The 14,481-nt window shown below is 38.3% G+C and overlaps 1 protein-coding gene across 1 annotated transcript in view; it reads right to left on the reverse strand.

The window, feature by feature from the left end:
- Positions 1-14,481, reverse strand: part of GPRC6A (G protein-coupled receptor class C group 6 member A) — a 19,941-nt gene that overhangs the window by 1,819 nt on the left and 3,641 nt on the right. The window contains exons 3-5 of the mRNA XM_007956267.2: positions 11,395-12,222; positions 6,048-6,260; positions 2,385-2,508 (exon numbers count right to left, since the gene is read on the reverse strand). Of these exons, the coding sequence (XP_007954458.1) occupies positions 2,385-2,508; positions 6,048-6,260; positions 11,395-12,222 (1,165 nt within the window). The remainder of the gene's footprint in view (positions 1-2,384; positions 2,509-6,047; positions 6,261-11,394; positions 12,223-14,481) is intronic.

The following is a 14,481-nucleotide window of genomic DNA, read 5'->3' on the forward strand; positions in this document are numbered from 1 at the left end:
TACTAGGTAACCAGAACAATTGCATATTAAAATAAAACATGCACAGAACTCAAAGAAGGTGAGAAAGAAGGAACAAAGGTAAGAAAAGAGGGAGGGGGAAAAGAGAAAGAAGAAACTCTAGACATTAGGAAATTAATGTACTCAGAATATGGTAGCTTCTCATAATTTATTACTGGTGGCTCTGTTACGAGTATGGGCTATGGAATCTGATGTATCTCAAGTCCTTTTCCTTGTACCACCACTTACTATTTTTGTGATCTTGAAGAAGCTAGTTGGCCTTTCTGAGCCTCTTTCCAAATCTCTTAAGGGGAAGAAAAAAAAAAAAAACACACCACTTAGTTGGGTTGCTGCATTCAATGAGACGATGCATATAAAATGCTTTATGTGGAGCCCGGCACACAGTAGGCACTCAGTATGTAGGAGCTGCTATTATGACTAAGATTGTAGTTGTTTTAAAACCAAGAGGCAGTATGGTTCGACCACACTAAAAGCTTGACGTCTCTTCCTAAAAGTAAGCTACCACAAGATTGTAGTCAATGGCAGTTGATCAAGAGCTAAAGTTAATTTTTCCTCAGGAGCTTAATAAAATTAACCCTCTCACACTGGTATTGATAAGCTCAAAGTTATTCATGCAGCTTCTGACTGCAAGTGTGGCATAAGTAATTGGTATTAGAATGGAGAGTCTTGGTGGGTGTGATTGCATTTTCTCCCTGTTTCCATTCCATGAAAATGGTGGGTCCCGACTGCTTCTAAAAATCCTATCTCAAGAATGTGATTAAACTCCCTAGTGCCTATTCAACTTTTACAATTTTCTGTGTTCTCTTCCTTAGTAGCCTTACAATCAGATTGCACTTCTGTTTATAAATCACATGAGCTTTTCCGCATGCTTCTCTCTCCGAACCCTGAACCCGTTCTCGTTGAGTCTGTTCTGACTCGGGATGAACCCATGGGTATCAGAGTAGAATTGGACTCCAGAGGGTTTTCAATGGCTGTGATCCTTCAGAAGTTTTCCAGGTCTTACTTCTGAGGCACCCCCGGGTCGATTTGACCTGCTAGTCATTTAGTTTGTAGCCAAGCACAAACAATTTGTATCACCCGGGGCCCTCTTACTAAAACCTACTTCACAAATAGCTGTTGTTACCTGCCTACCCCTTGACCACTGCTGCTAGTGTCTGCCATTTCATTCATTCCGTGAACATTTACTAGCCTTTTTTATGTTCTAGAGCGCTGTTTGGCATTGGGCATGTTGGGAAGAACAAGATTTCAGATCATCCTGTGTGCTTTTCCTTCAAAGGGTCCTCATTTTTCTGTCCCTGCTTAAGGAAGCAATTTGTCCTTGTTATAAAAAAGATAATCCAGATTGAATTGTGAAAGACTCCTGTACATCTTTTTGGGAAGTAAATGGTACATACATCTCAGTGTTTTATTTATCTTACTGGGCAGGCAGTTGCTAATGACTATATTGGCAGGAAATGCCCTCCCATAATTATCTAATTATTTAGGTGGCACAGTTCATCTCACGTTAGAGTAAATGTCATTTCTTGAGACAGTGATAGAATATGAATATTGGAATGTTTTTATCAGTGTACTTCTGCATCCTTGAAGCTAACAGGAAAAAAGAGTAGTCATTTGGGGCCTATTCTAGCTCTCGAGTGCTCAGCTTTTGTAGAAGATGAATTGAAATGCTTTCAAAGGAGGTTTAACTCTAAGGAAAGTGCTGATAATTCCTTTTAGGGCTCCTCAGACTGCTGATCTCACTCTTGTTCTCTAATTTGTGTACTTTGCTCTGATCTGGTAAAACTGTTAAAGATAGTGTTGGCAAACAATCGGTTACTAGCATCTCATCTCTGTCAACAGTTGGTCCTCTTGTCTCAAAGACGGCTCTTTCTTTTTAGATTTAACTTCTGTGTTTTGGTAGGAATAGTGAGATCTCCAGGGTATGCACACCTGTTTCTTAACTCCAGGTATCTGTGGATTTCTATTTTGCTCAGTTTAGTTAATTAAGCATTCTATTGCTTTGTATTTATTGTGCCCCAATTACAAAACAGGCATATCTGTATGGAAATATGTAGACAAAAATTTACACAGTGCTTTCTTATTTTTAAAAAGTTGTTGCAGAGGAGATGGTGAGGGGATGGTATCTTCCCTTGAAAGTGAAATAACTTTTACATTTCCATTATGTATTGGGTGTGTGTTATCAATATTATAGAATAGATCCCAAGATCAAATGAAATCTTACTGGAATTTAAATTATCAAGAGGATGTGAATTTTTTTTTAATCAAATAATAAAAACATAGGATTCAAGTAAAAGGAAAAAAATAAACAAAAACAGCCTAGGAGAAATGGCTTAGGTGCATCACTGTGTGTTGTAGTGAGTAGTTACCTGTCTGATTAGTGTAGTGATTTTCAGGACAGTTAACACATTCATAGCAGCAGGTATGTTGACTTCTAGTAGTTTTCTTCATTTGTCCAGGACTGCATTCCTTGGAGCACTTAGATTGAATTTGCTATATTAAAAGTAGAAAGAAATTCCAAAGCATAGTTTTAAAAAGAATTATCATAACTAACTTTGGCATAGTATACAGATATATTTACTAAATAGTACTTTGATGTTTTTTCATGGAATAGAAAGTTTTTCCATCTTGAGGAATGTGAACAACATTAAGAAATATAAAATATTTCACATGGAATAACTGCTCTAGGAAGATCAGTTTTTCTTACACTAAAAACTTCTCTAAGCAAATTATCAAAATTAGCTCTGCGACAAGTACTAGCAAAGAGGGAAGTGTGTCATGGTGGATGGACAGAGGGCATGATGGTCTGGAAATGTCTAATTCTGTACTTTATAAAGAGTTAAACTATATAAGAAAATAGGAAATTAGTGCTTATATTCTTTAGAATAAAATTGCTAATCATGCTGTGCAAAGGTCCAAGTCCAAGGTTCATGTTCAGTTTAAACCTAAAAAGCCCAAGAGTGGACCACATTTAATTTAGAACTAGTAGAGTAGAATTCAACAAGACAACCTTAGAGATATAAATCATATTTAAATCCTTCTGCGAATTTAGGTTGTAATCCTCCATGTCACTATGTGACTCACATGCAGCAAAATTCTATTTTCATGGAATCCTCTGTTATTTCAGCTATGTTACTGTTTTGCATTCACAGTCCTTTTGTCATGTCATTTGGTGAGATGAACCACTGCTGTCATTTCACTCTTACTCTTAGGAAGCCAGAGCAGAGTGATTAAATGAAGCTTTCTCAAGACTCTGAACTGCTGCTAATGCTGAGACTAGAACACAGTCAGAGCTCTCAGGTTACCAATATTTCCTCTGAGAGATGAAAAAGATACAGCTAAGAGAGAGAAGCAGCCAAGATCATTGGCCCTGTGTCCACAAACACTTGCTTTCTTCTTCTCAACACAATTTCTGTTGACCTGGGTTTTCAGCAAGCAAATGTCTGCCTTGTGGATTCCACTGGGCAAAATTTTAATCTAAAGTGTCCACTCTCTTGGAGGATGCTCAGAGGACACAAAAGGATTTAACTATTAGATAAAGCCAGACATCATTAGGGATAAATGTGCAGTCTTCTTTCCCAGCAACGCTGTGTCCTTTCTCCACTTACATCGAGAGCTAGCAAACACATTCTAAAGTCAAGTACTGATAACTCTGAGCTATCAACAGCTGTACGATTAGCAGATATTTTGGACTACAGGTTTTCTGGTGATTTTCCAGAAATGTTGATACTCCAACTAGGCAGTAGATTGACAAGAGGATCTTGTAATCTCACACAACTGATCTCAGGTCAGTGGTTCAAACCCACCCACCAGCTGCATTGTGTGGAAAAGATGCGGCAATCTGCATCTTCCCAAAGATTTACAGCTTTGGGACCTTATGGTTGTTTCCCCTGCAGTCTGGAGATAAGTCTCAGTAAGAACTAAAAACAGCTCTTTTTACAAAAACAATAGAGAATCTTCTCTGTATTTAATAAGAAAAGGAGTCACAGCACAGCTTGAAAGGCCCAGCGTAAGTTGAAGTGTTTAGCAGAGTGCTAGGTTTGTGGGGTAGTTGTGACGATGATGATGACCATAATGAAGATGGTGGTGAAGATGATGGTGAAAATTTGAGAATACAAAAGAAACGCTACATTTTTACATCCCAAAGGAAAAGTATCTTATTTTACTGAAACTTCTGACAGGAAAAAATAGACTATGGACAGTAGCTTACTATACTCTTCATCTTTCACTCAACAAATGTTTGTTGGATGAGTACTACATGAGCTCCTATTCCAGTTGTTTGCCATACTGTGTTGTAACCCTGAGGGTTTGGGTGTTGCCACAATGTGGAAGTAATGCCACTGGTATTTCGAATATAAGCTGGCTCACCCATGGTAGACAGGCTTCAGAGGAGTTTCCAGACTAAAACAGACTCAGAAGAAAGGCCTGGCATTCTATTTCTGAAAATTAGCCAATGAAAACCATGTGGAAATAACAGAATATTGTCCCATATACTGTTAGAAGATGAGTCCTCTAGGTTGGAAGGTACTTTATAACGGTTGCAACATTGGACTTAAACATGTGAATGACCATGAATATGGAAAGGACTAGGTGAGGTTTTGTTGTTTGTACATAAGCTCACCATGAGTTGGAACCACATTGATGGCAACTAACAATAATCTTCTAGTTTTAGGAGGGACATCAGGGAATGAAAACCAAAAATCCTTGCTGCCATAGACCTTAAGTTCTAGTTGGCAAGACTGATAATAAACAAGATAAATGTAAGCAAACTGTACAGAATGCTCAATAGTGCTAACTGCCAAGGAAAAAATAAAGACAGGAGAGTGCATAAGAAATGAGGCAATGTTGCAGTTTTTATTAGGGTGGCTAGGGAAGGCTTCACTGGAATGGTGACATTTTAGACAAGATGGAAAGAAAATAAGATAGTGAACCATGTGGACATTGGGGAAGGTTATTATAGGAAAAGCAAACAGCAGGTACAAACGCCATGAGCTAGGAACTAGGAAGGCAAGTACACAACCGCAGGAAGACCTGTGGGGTTAGAGGATATGGGGGGGCAGTAGAAGGTGAGGTCAGAGGGTATTGCAGGCATGTCATGTAGGGCTTGTAGGTCTTTAAAGACATTGACTCTTACCCAAAGAAGAAAGAGGATGCCCAGAAGACCTTCTGAGCAGAATACTATATTTTACAGAATTACTCTGGCTGCTGTTTTGAGGATGGACTAAAGGGAATAAGAGTGGAAACAGAGGTCAGTCAAGGGCCTCCTGTAATAATCGGGATGAGAGATGACTGTGGCTTGGGGTGGGTTGGCAGCGGTGAAGTAGAGGGGAAAAAGTGGTCAGAGTTTGGACACACTTTGAAAATATACCATAGATGTGCAGTGTGATAGAAAAAGAGGAGGCCACAATCCTACCACGTTTTTGCATGAGCAAATAGGAAAAGAGAGTTGCCATTTATTGACTTGGAGTAGATTTGAGAGAGAATGTCAGGCAGTCAGTTTTGAAGATGCTGAGCTAAAATGACTATTAGACATCTAAGTAGAGCTGTTAAATAAGCAGGTGTATATTTACTTTGGTTGGAATTCAGGAGATAAAAATCTAAGAGTCCGCAACATATAAGAAGACATGTAAAGCCATGAGCCTGGATGTGATCACTAAGGAAAAGTGCAAATGAAAAAGAGGAGGAGTTCTGAGTCCCAGGGAACTCCAGCATTTAGTGGTAGTGGGAATGATAACGAAGCAGCAAAGGAAGAAAATCAAGGGAGTGTAGTTTTCTGGAAGCAAGCAAACAAAGCATTTTATGGAGAGGAGAGTTATTATTGGTAAAATGGTGTTATGGATTGAATTGTGTCCCTCTAAAAAGTGTGTTGGAATCCTACTCCTGTACCTGTGGATGTAATCTACTGTAATGTATATACTGTACTGTGAAGAGGTTGAGGGATCATTTCAGGTCCTGGTGGTGTCAAGCACTTTTGTAGTTGGGGGACCAACAGATTTTGAACGAGTCAAGCAACCAGTCTACTATAAAATTACCTTAAGATTTTTGAACTCATTTTTTGTTTCTTGGTCTGTAAAGATGAAGACATCATTTTGCAGGTCATATTCTGCCATCTTGGTAATAGTCATGTGGCCATCAGTCTCCTTCCAGAGTAAAACATCATATCCAATGTTCAAATCCCCATTAGCATCAAAATGAAATGAATTCTTTCCATCACTGAATGTCATATTTTTCAGCACATAAAGTAACTATAAAAAATGAAAACAGAAACAAACACTGAATATACACTGTAAATGTATTCATTCTCTCAATTATAACAGTCTTAGAAGGAATATCACTTAAAAATTAGAAAGACAAAAAAAGACACTTTGGATCAGTGAGTGTGCTGTTTAAGAGAGGTTCTTAACCACAAGGTAACAATTTAAGAATGATTTCTTAAATCATTTCTGCCAAAGTCTTGCTCTGTGAACTTGAGAAAGCAAGTTAATTTCTATGGAGGGTAGCTTGTCTAGCCTATAATATAGAATCTGAGCATCTGTGTTTACCCATGTTGCAGTATTTAGAATGTGCCCTATAAGGAAGAAGCCTGGATTCTGATTTTGGCCCTATATTTTATGGTGTGATCTTGACAGTTATAAATTTTTTCTAGGCCTCAGCTGCATCATCTATGAAATGAGTATAATAGAAATTACTTTATAAGACTATTTTGAGGATTAAATATAATTATGCATGTAGAAGGTTTAGTCCAGTATCTGGCACAGATTACAAGTTAGGTATTATTATCTAATAGGGACATTATGCAAATAAATAACATTCATCTCTATTCCTTACTAATCCTCATATCTGTGATGCTCTTTTATTCTCTAACAACTTGGTAAAGCAGGTATGTTGGGATTATCTTCCTCTTTTTTCGATGAGAATCCCCAGTTTCAGGGAGGTGAAGGGACTTATCTGTAGACACACATCCTGACTTTCATTCTGGGGCCTTTCATCAGTGGCACCACTAGGGTTAGTTGTCATCTAGTCAGTAACCTGGGTGTCACTCCCCCTCTATGAACGTCCTCCCGTACCAGGACATACAGAAGCCTTGGTAATGTTAATTGTCAACTTAAATCATAGAATAATATGTGCTAAAATATAAATTTTTTAAATGTAATATTTCTTATATGAATACTAAACAACAAAACTATTCTGTAAAATCTTTCTATATTGAATTACAACATGATTAGTTACAACATGATTAGTAACTGAGTAGAAGCCTTTTTTGATTTTGCTCCTTTTTTCTTTAATTACTACTTTATTTTGAAAAGTTATTGCTATAGGTTCACAAATATTAATTATCACAATATTGTATCTAAAAAAACAGAAAATCTGACAAAATTAGTGGCTATATAAACATTGGCAGCAACAAAAACAGCAGTCATGCTTGCAGACAAAACCATCTGGTAGGTTTGAACCTACATCCTTCTAGTTAACAGCCAAACACCTTATTCACTATGCCACCAGAGCTCCTTAAGCCTGGATTAGCCACTTCAGTTATGTGCTTCTTTGCCTTCTTGTTTATATGAAGCATTGCAATGCATCCTCCTGCATTGTACCCAGCTCCTTAACAACTTGACTGCATACTCCAGTACAAAGAAAACTCCATTAAGGAAGGAATTCTTTCTTCTCCAACATAACTTCAACACTCAACACGGTGCCTGGAACTTTGAAACACCCAACATATATTTGTTAAATAAGTATATGAGTAAAAGTTTGACATTCTTTTCTCTCACATACATCACTTATTATCCTATATTTAATCAGAAGTGAAGAAAAAAAAAAAAACTAAACTAAAATCACTAGTGACAATGGGGTGTGGTATCCTCACACACATCTGAGTAACATTAAAAATCTGTTGAGGTTAAACAAGTGTGACTGTTCTTTCCCTGCATACTGCTCACAGTTAGCATCCAGAACTTGAGCCAAACTAAGTATTATCCTCAAACACTGGGAAAAACTAACCCCTTGAAAATTACTTGACTCTAAATAATCATTCAGAAAATGTCATTTAAATATTAGTGAATTTTGTTAGACAGCAAAATAATCTTCAAGAATATATCTTTGGTTAAAACCAAAAACCAAAACAATTGCTGCCAAGTAGATGATCTTTTAAAGTTAATATCTATACAGGTTTCTTCGTAAGAAGACCCCTGTCCTCATTTGTATAGTGGTGTGTATTCCTACCTGTCACAAAAAAACCACTGTTTTCATTATTTGCCCCACTGATTCTGACACAAATGTGGCTCACACACATCATGATCAAAGGAGCAAATAGCCTGGAGTCCTCCTTTACTATCTGTTTCTAGATAAGACGTTTCTCAGGGACACAAAGAATGACCTCAGGCCCCTGGTGTTTAAGTAAAACATTTTGGTAACTCCGCTTAGATTATACTTTCTCAAGTCTTTTCCTCAGAATGTTTGAGACTTTTCCTGTCATACTTTCCCAGATCTTTAGGGAGTAAAGGAAATTCTCTTGCTATTTGTATCTTTTTTTCCCTCTTGAGGCTTGTTATGTCCTCCCCTTTACTCCACCTGTCTCTCTAATTGCCTATTTTTCCCTCCATTCCTCTTAAACTCTCATTCTTAAAATTCCATGTAGTGGTTTTATTATGGTAATCTACATTTTAAAACGAAACATCTTTTTCTGCCATACACCAGGGCAAAAGTAATGAAATATATTAGAAAAAGGTTTGGCTGAATTTAGAGAATAGGTAATCTAAGGAAGATAATTTACAGCTTATACTCATCTTCCATTAAAATTTTACACTAAAGAATATTCTTTTAACCTAGAATTTAAAAAACACTAAGGCAATTGACTGCTAACCAGAAGGTTGGCAGTTCAAACCCACCAGCCCCTCCTGGCAAGGAAGACTGGGCAATCTACTTCCGTAGGGATACTGCCTTGGAAACTCAAGGAGGGATTGCTATGAGTTGGATCGACTCCACAGGAGCGAGTTGAGTTTATTATTATTTTTTAAAATATATGTATATATATGTACACACACATGCACATAACCAAAACCAAACCCAACCCACTGCCATCGAGTCGATTCCGAATCACAGTGGCCCGTAGAACAGAGTAGAACTGCCCCATGGGGTTTTCAAGGCTGTAAATCTTTATGGAAGAAGATTATCTCATTTTTCTCCTGCTGAGTGCCTGGTGGGTTGGAACTGCTGACCTTTTGATTAGCAGCTGAGACTGTAAATCTTTACGGAAGTAGATTGCCCAGTCTTCCTTTTGCAGAGTGGCTGGTGGGTTTGAACTACCAACCTTCTGGTTAGCAGTCAAATGCCTTAGGGACTATGCCACCAGATATATATATACCAAAACCAAACCAAACTCATTGCCATCTCTCTCTCTCTCTCTCTCTCTCTGTGTTGTTGTGTTGTTATGTGCCCTCAAGTCAGACACGACTCATAAAGACCCCTCCTTGGATTTCCAAGGCAGTATCACTACGGAAGTAGATTGCCCCATCTTCCTTCTGAGGAGTGGCTGGTGGGTTTGAACTGCCAGCTTTCTGGTTAGCAGTCAGTGCCTTAGGCATTATGCTACCAGAGCTCCCATATATATAGAGAGAGAGTTTTAATTAAAAAATGATCTTAATCTCTAGTCTTACCTTTTCATCAAGGAGCCCTGGTGGTGCAATGGTTAAGTGCTTGACTGCTAACCAAAAGGTTGATGGTTTGAACCCATCTAGCAGCTCTGTGGGAGAAAGACCTGGTAATATGGTCGTATAAAGATAACAGCCTAGGAAACCTTATGAGTCATTTCTACTCTGTCATATAAGGTCTCTATGAGTTGTAATTGACTCAGCAGCAAACAACAACCACCTCTTTATTGGATTTTTGGGCTTGTATTTACAAGATGAGAACTAGCTTAACAGTGAGCAATTCAAAACACTCTCTGGGCATCTCATGATCCACCCAAATGTAAGCTGGTCACCTCAAACTTTGGAGCTTGTGTGTTGAGGACTTATAGTAAAAATGATAAAAGTAGAAGCGATATGTTCTAGATATCCACTTATACCACCAGAACAATTGAGTCTTATTCCCTTTTACTTTCTTTTCCCTTGTAAATTTAAAATAAACATATTTTTTGAAAGATGATTCTCTCTCAAGTCATATAAATTTGGCTTTGAATACACATTATTGAGAAATTTATTTGTCTCTAATGAGTAAAATTTATCATTTGAAGAAGTCATTTACTTTTAAATGCCTTACTCACAGACATTAAAAAAACACAATGGAAAATTTTCATTAAAGAGGACCCCATTAAACTTTGAGTTTCTGCAAACAAATCAGAGAGAAGAAAGGGAAAGACTTGTATTGCATACAATCCACAGTTCATTTAATTGGGTGCCTCGCTGACATTGCTATGATTGACCCAACAGCATTCCTTTGAAGGAGGCTGGTGTTCTAGGGAGACCGCCTAAGTTAGCATAAGTCACCCGTGGCACAATGAAAAGGTGTAGACATGAAATCAGAAGACTTGGACAAGTCTTATTTCTGGTACTTCATAGCTTTAGCTTCCTCATCCATAATAATTAGGGATAATAAAGAACAAAAGCTAAACCTGTTGCCACTGAGTGAGTTCTGACTTGTGATGACCCTATGTGTAACAGAATAGAATTACTTCACAGGGTTTTCTCGGCTGTAATCTTTACAGAAGCAGATGGGTAGGGCTTCCTTCCAGGGTGATACTGGGAGAGGTCACACCGCCAGAGTTTTGGTTAGCAGCCAATTGCAAACTGCTTGTGTCATCTAGGGACCTAGTAATAATAAAAAGAGTCATTAAACTTGCCTGGTCTAACTCCTGTTTTTGTTAAGATCATTGAAAGAGACAATTCATATGAAGCATTGGAAAAATGCCAAGGTCTAATACAAATTCATAAATGCAAGAAAAATAGCACTATCAACAGGATCTTCTAGGAAAAGAAAAACACAATTTTGATGGGTCAGAGTGAAGGTAAAATGACAACTCTGTCTGTTGTCCTCAAGAACAGTGAGCCATGATAGAAAGGCAGGTTATTCAAACACTGAAGGTATCTGCTTATAAAAGAGAGATTAAGAGCAGTTAATACACATCTGGAGTAGTGCCTAAGGCATTTGACTGCTAACCAGAAGGCTGGTGGTTCAAACCCACCAGCCACTCCTTGGAAGGAAGGTTGGGCAATCTACTTCTGTAGTGATACTGCCTTGGAAACCCAAGGAGGGGTCACTGTGAGTCGGATCCAACTGGATGGCAGTGGGTTAGGTTTGGCTGGTTATTAAAAGTTAAGATAGGGAAGGAAATGGGGGAAATGATGGGACGGGAATTTATGTGGATGTGTGAGTTAGTACCTCCCATGGTTGAAAGGCGTTGGGGTTCCTACAGTCTCGAGCTTGGCACAAATCCCGAATGGCATAACTGAGGGCAAACACTGCAAGCTGAATACTGTGAATCACTCCTGGCTCCGTGTAATCCCACAGGAAATCATTTCTCAGGGAGAAGTTCTTTTCTGTAGCCTTGTAGGCCAAAGTCCCTAGAGAATGGTTGGAAATGCATTGACTCAAATCACTGTCCTTGGCATATGCACAGGCAGACAACAGGCTGATATATTCATTTAAAGGTTTGTTATTGTCCTTGGGGAATGTATGCAGATTTTGAAGAAAGGAATGGAATGAGGATGTGTTTCCTCTTTTGAAGGTAAATCCCACAACTTTGCCAATCCTTTTAACATTAGGAATGGTGGCAATCTTGGTGGCAGTTGACCAATTATCACTAGCGATCCAGATCTTATTTATATTCCTTTCAATGGCTTTATTGAAGAGATTGAAAACATGGAATTGCCTCAGAAATACCACAATGACATTAACTTGGGCTTCTGCAATGATTTTCTCAAGTGTCTGATTGATCTTGACTTCGACGGTGTTATCTGAAAGGAAGGCTGGGAAAACCTCCTTGAAGGCTATGCACACATTATTTTCAGCAGCCTGAATTGCAAAAGTGTTGAGAGCCAAACGTCCATAGTCATCATCTGTGGTTATCATGCCAATCCAGTTCCATCCAGATTTCTGAATCAGGTGGGCTATTGCTTTAGTTTGATAGAAGTCACTGGGCACAGTCCGTAAAAGTGATGGAAAGCGACTTTTGTCACTTAGGATTTCTGCAGTTGATTCATAACTCACCTGGAAATTGACAGAATCTTTAGTTATGCTGTTGATGAGTTCCAAGTGACTGTTCATGGTAGGTGTTTCTCTCTTTGATTTCTATAAATATCTATAATCTTACTCTAAATTCTCTGGTTCTTTCCATCCTTCCCTTTCAATGAACTTCTGCTTTACAAATAGCTCAAGTCGTGAAATTTACCACCTTGTCATGGGTTTGGATTCATTTGTCACTAGTCATTTCATTTTGTGTATAGTATAAGCCCCTCGATGGTTCAGGCTCAATCTTATGTCTCCATCTGTACTCTATATCCATCTGTATCTATCTTATATCTCAGGCCAGGGGCAGTAGTAGATATTATGAGATAAATAGAGAGAAAAATGCATCTAGACAAATATGCAAAGTGTATTTTGGGATAGCAGTCAAGAAATCAAAAACATATTGCATTGAGCAAAGCTGCTGCAAAAGATCTAAAGAGCTTTTAAAGTACTGAAGAGCAAAGAAATCGCTTTGAAGACTAGGGTACACCAGACCCTAGCCATGGTATTTTCAGTCACCTCATATGCGTGCTAATACTGAACAATGATCAAGGAAGACCGAAGAAGAATTGGTGCATTTGAATTATGGTGTTGACAAAGAATATTGAATATACCATGGAGTGCCAGAAGAATGAACAAATTTCTTTTGGAAGAAGTACAGCTGAATGAATGCTCCTTAGAAGCAAGGATGGTGAGACTTCATCTCACGTACTTTGGACATGTTACCAGGAGGGATCGGTACCTGGAGAAGGACATCATGCTTGGTAAAGCAGAGGGTCAGGGAAAAAGAAGAAGACCCTCACCTTGATGGACTGACACAGTGGCTTCAACAATGGGCTAAAGAGCAACCATTATGAGGATGACACAGGACCAGGCAGTGTTTTGTTCTGTTGAAAATGGGTCATTATGAGGTGGAATTGACTGTATGGCACCTGACAACAACAATATACTCAAAATTTTATCTAATTCAGAACTTTGGTGATTTTATTCTGGGTAAATTAAATCATCCAGTCAAATAATCACCTAATCCAGTGTCAGAAATTTTTTTTTTTTTTAACGCCAGATAGAAAACATTTAAGCTTTGAGTGTCACATGTGATCTCTGTCGTATATCTTTATGTTTTGTTTTTATAACCCTTTAAAAAATGTAAAACAACTGTCGTTATAGCTTGAGAACTCAAGAACCGGAGAGCCACATTTGGTCCACAGACTATAGTTTGCTGACCCCTGATCTAGTCAAATAAGCAGCAGCATTTTGGGAAACCTAATGTGTACAGTTTTGCCTGATTTACAGCTTTGGTGTTTTTGTTCCAGGTAGAAATACTACTTTCCCTAGCTACAATAGTGCTGTGTCACTTGGCAGTCAGTACTCAGTTTGTTGTTTTTTTTTTTTTCCAGTGGCGGAAAAACAATAAGCTTTGGTGTCAGACAGTGTTAGCATTCTGGCTCCAGTAAATTTAGAAAAGTGACTTAATATATGGGAGCTCTGGTGGTGTAGTGTCTAAGGCCTCTGACTACTAACCAGAAGGCTGGTGGTTCAAACTCACCAACCACTACTCGGAAGGAAGTTTGGGCAATCTACTTCCGTAGAGATACTGCCTCGGAAACTTGTAAATCATAGGGGTATTTTTTTTTTTTTGACAATTAAAGGAGAAAATTTAAGTGGATACCAGAGCATGGTGGACATTGACTGAGCCTTAGTTCTCCTCCCAGTAATGATATTGCTATGCTCAGCTGCCTTGTAAGAACTGAACCCGTGTAAAATTAGTGTTAAGCCTAAAGTGTTTCCTTCCACTCAATGTTGTCTATCATAGAAATTACATTTTTGCATTAGTTAACCATTGTTGAATTAGTCTACTTTTCTTACTTATCACTTCACTAGCATTGTGGATACTCTAGAAATTTTGAGCCAAAGCCTTATGTCTGATACGGCTGGGTAATTATTCTTTTTGCTTCCTCTTCTTTTGTTTTTGATGCAATCTTTCCAAAATCTCTTATATTCTTGCTGATCTACAGTTTACCTGTTAGAATTGCACAAGCATAATAAAACAATAAAAATGAAAACTAAAAAACCAAACTCACTGCCATTGAGTCAATTTGACTCATAGCAACCCCTCCTTGGGTTTCCAAGTGGTATCTCTATGGAAATAGATTGCCCAATCTTCCTTCTGAGGAGTGGCTGGTGGGTTTGAACTGTCAGCCTTCTGGTTAGCAGTCAAATGTCTTAAGCACTACACCACCA

Source organism: Orycteropus afer, unplaced genomic scaffold (genome assembly GCF_000298275.1).
Source record: "Orycteropus afer afer isolate SDZICR_OR568_19922 unplaced genomic scaffold, OryAfe1.0 scaffold00596, whole genome shotgun sequence".
NCBI lineage: Eukaryota > Metazoa > Chordata > Mammalia > Tubulidentata > Orycteropodidae > Orycteropus > Orycteropus afer.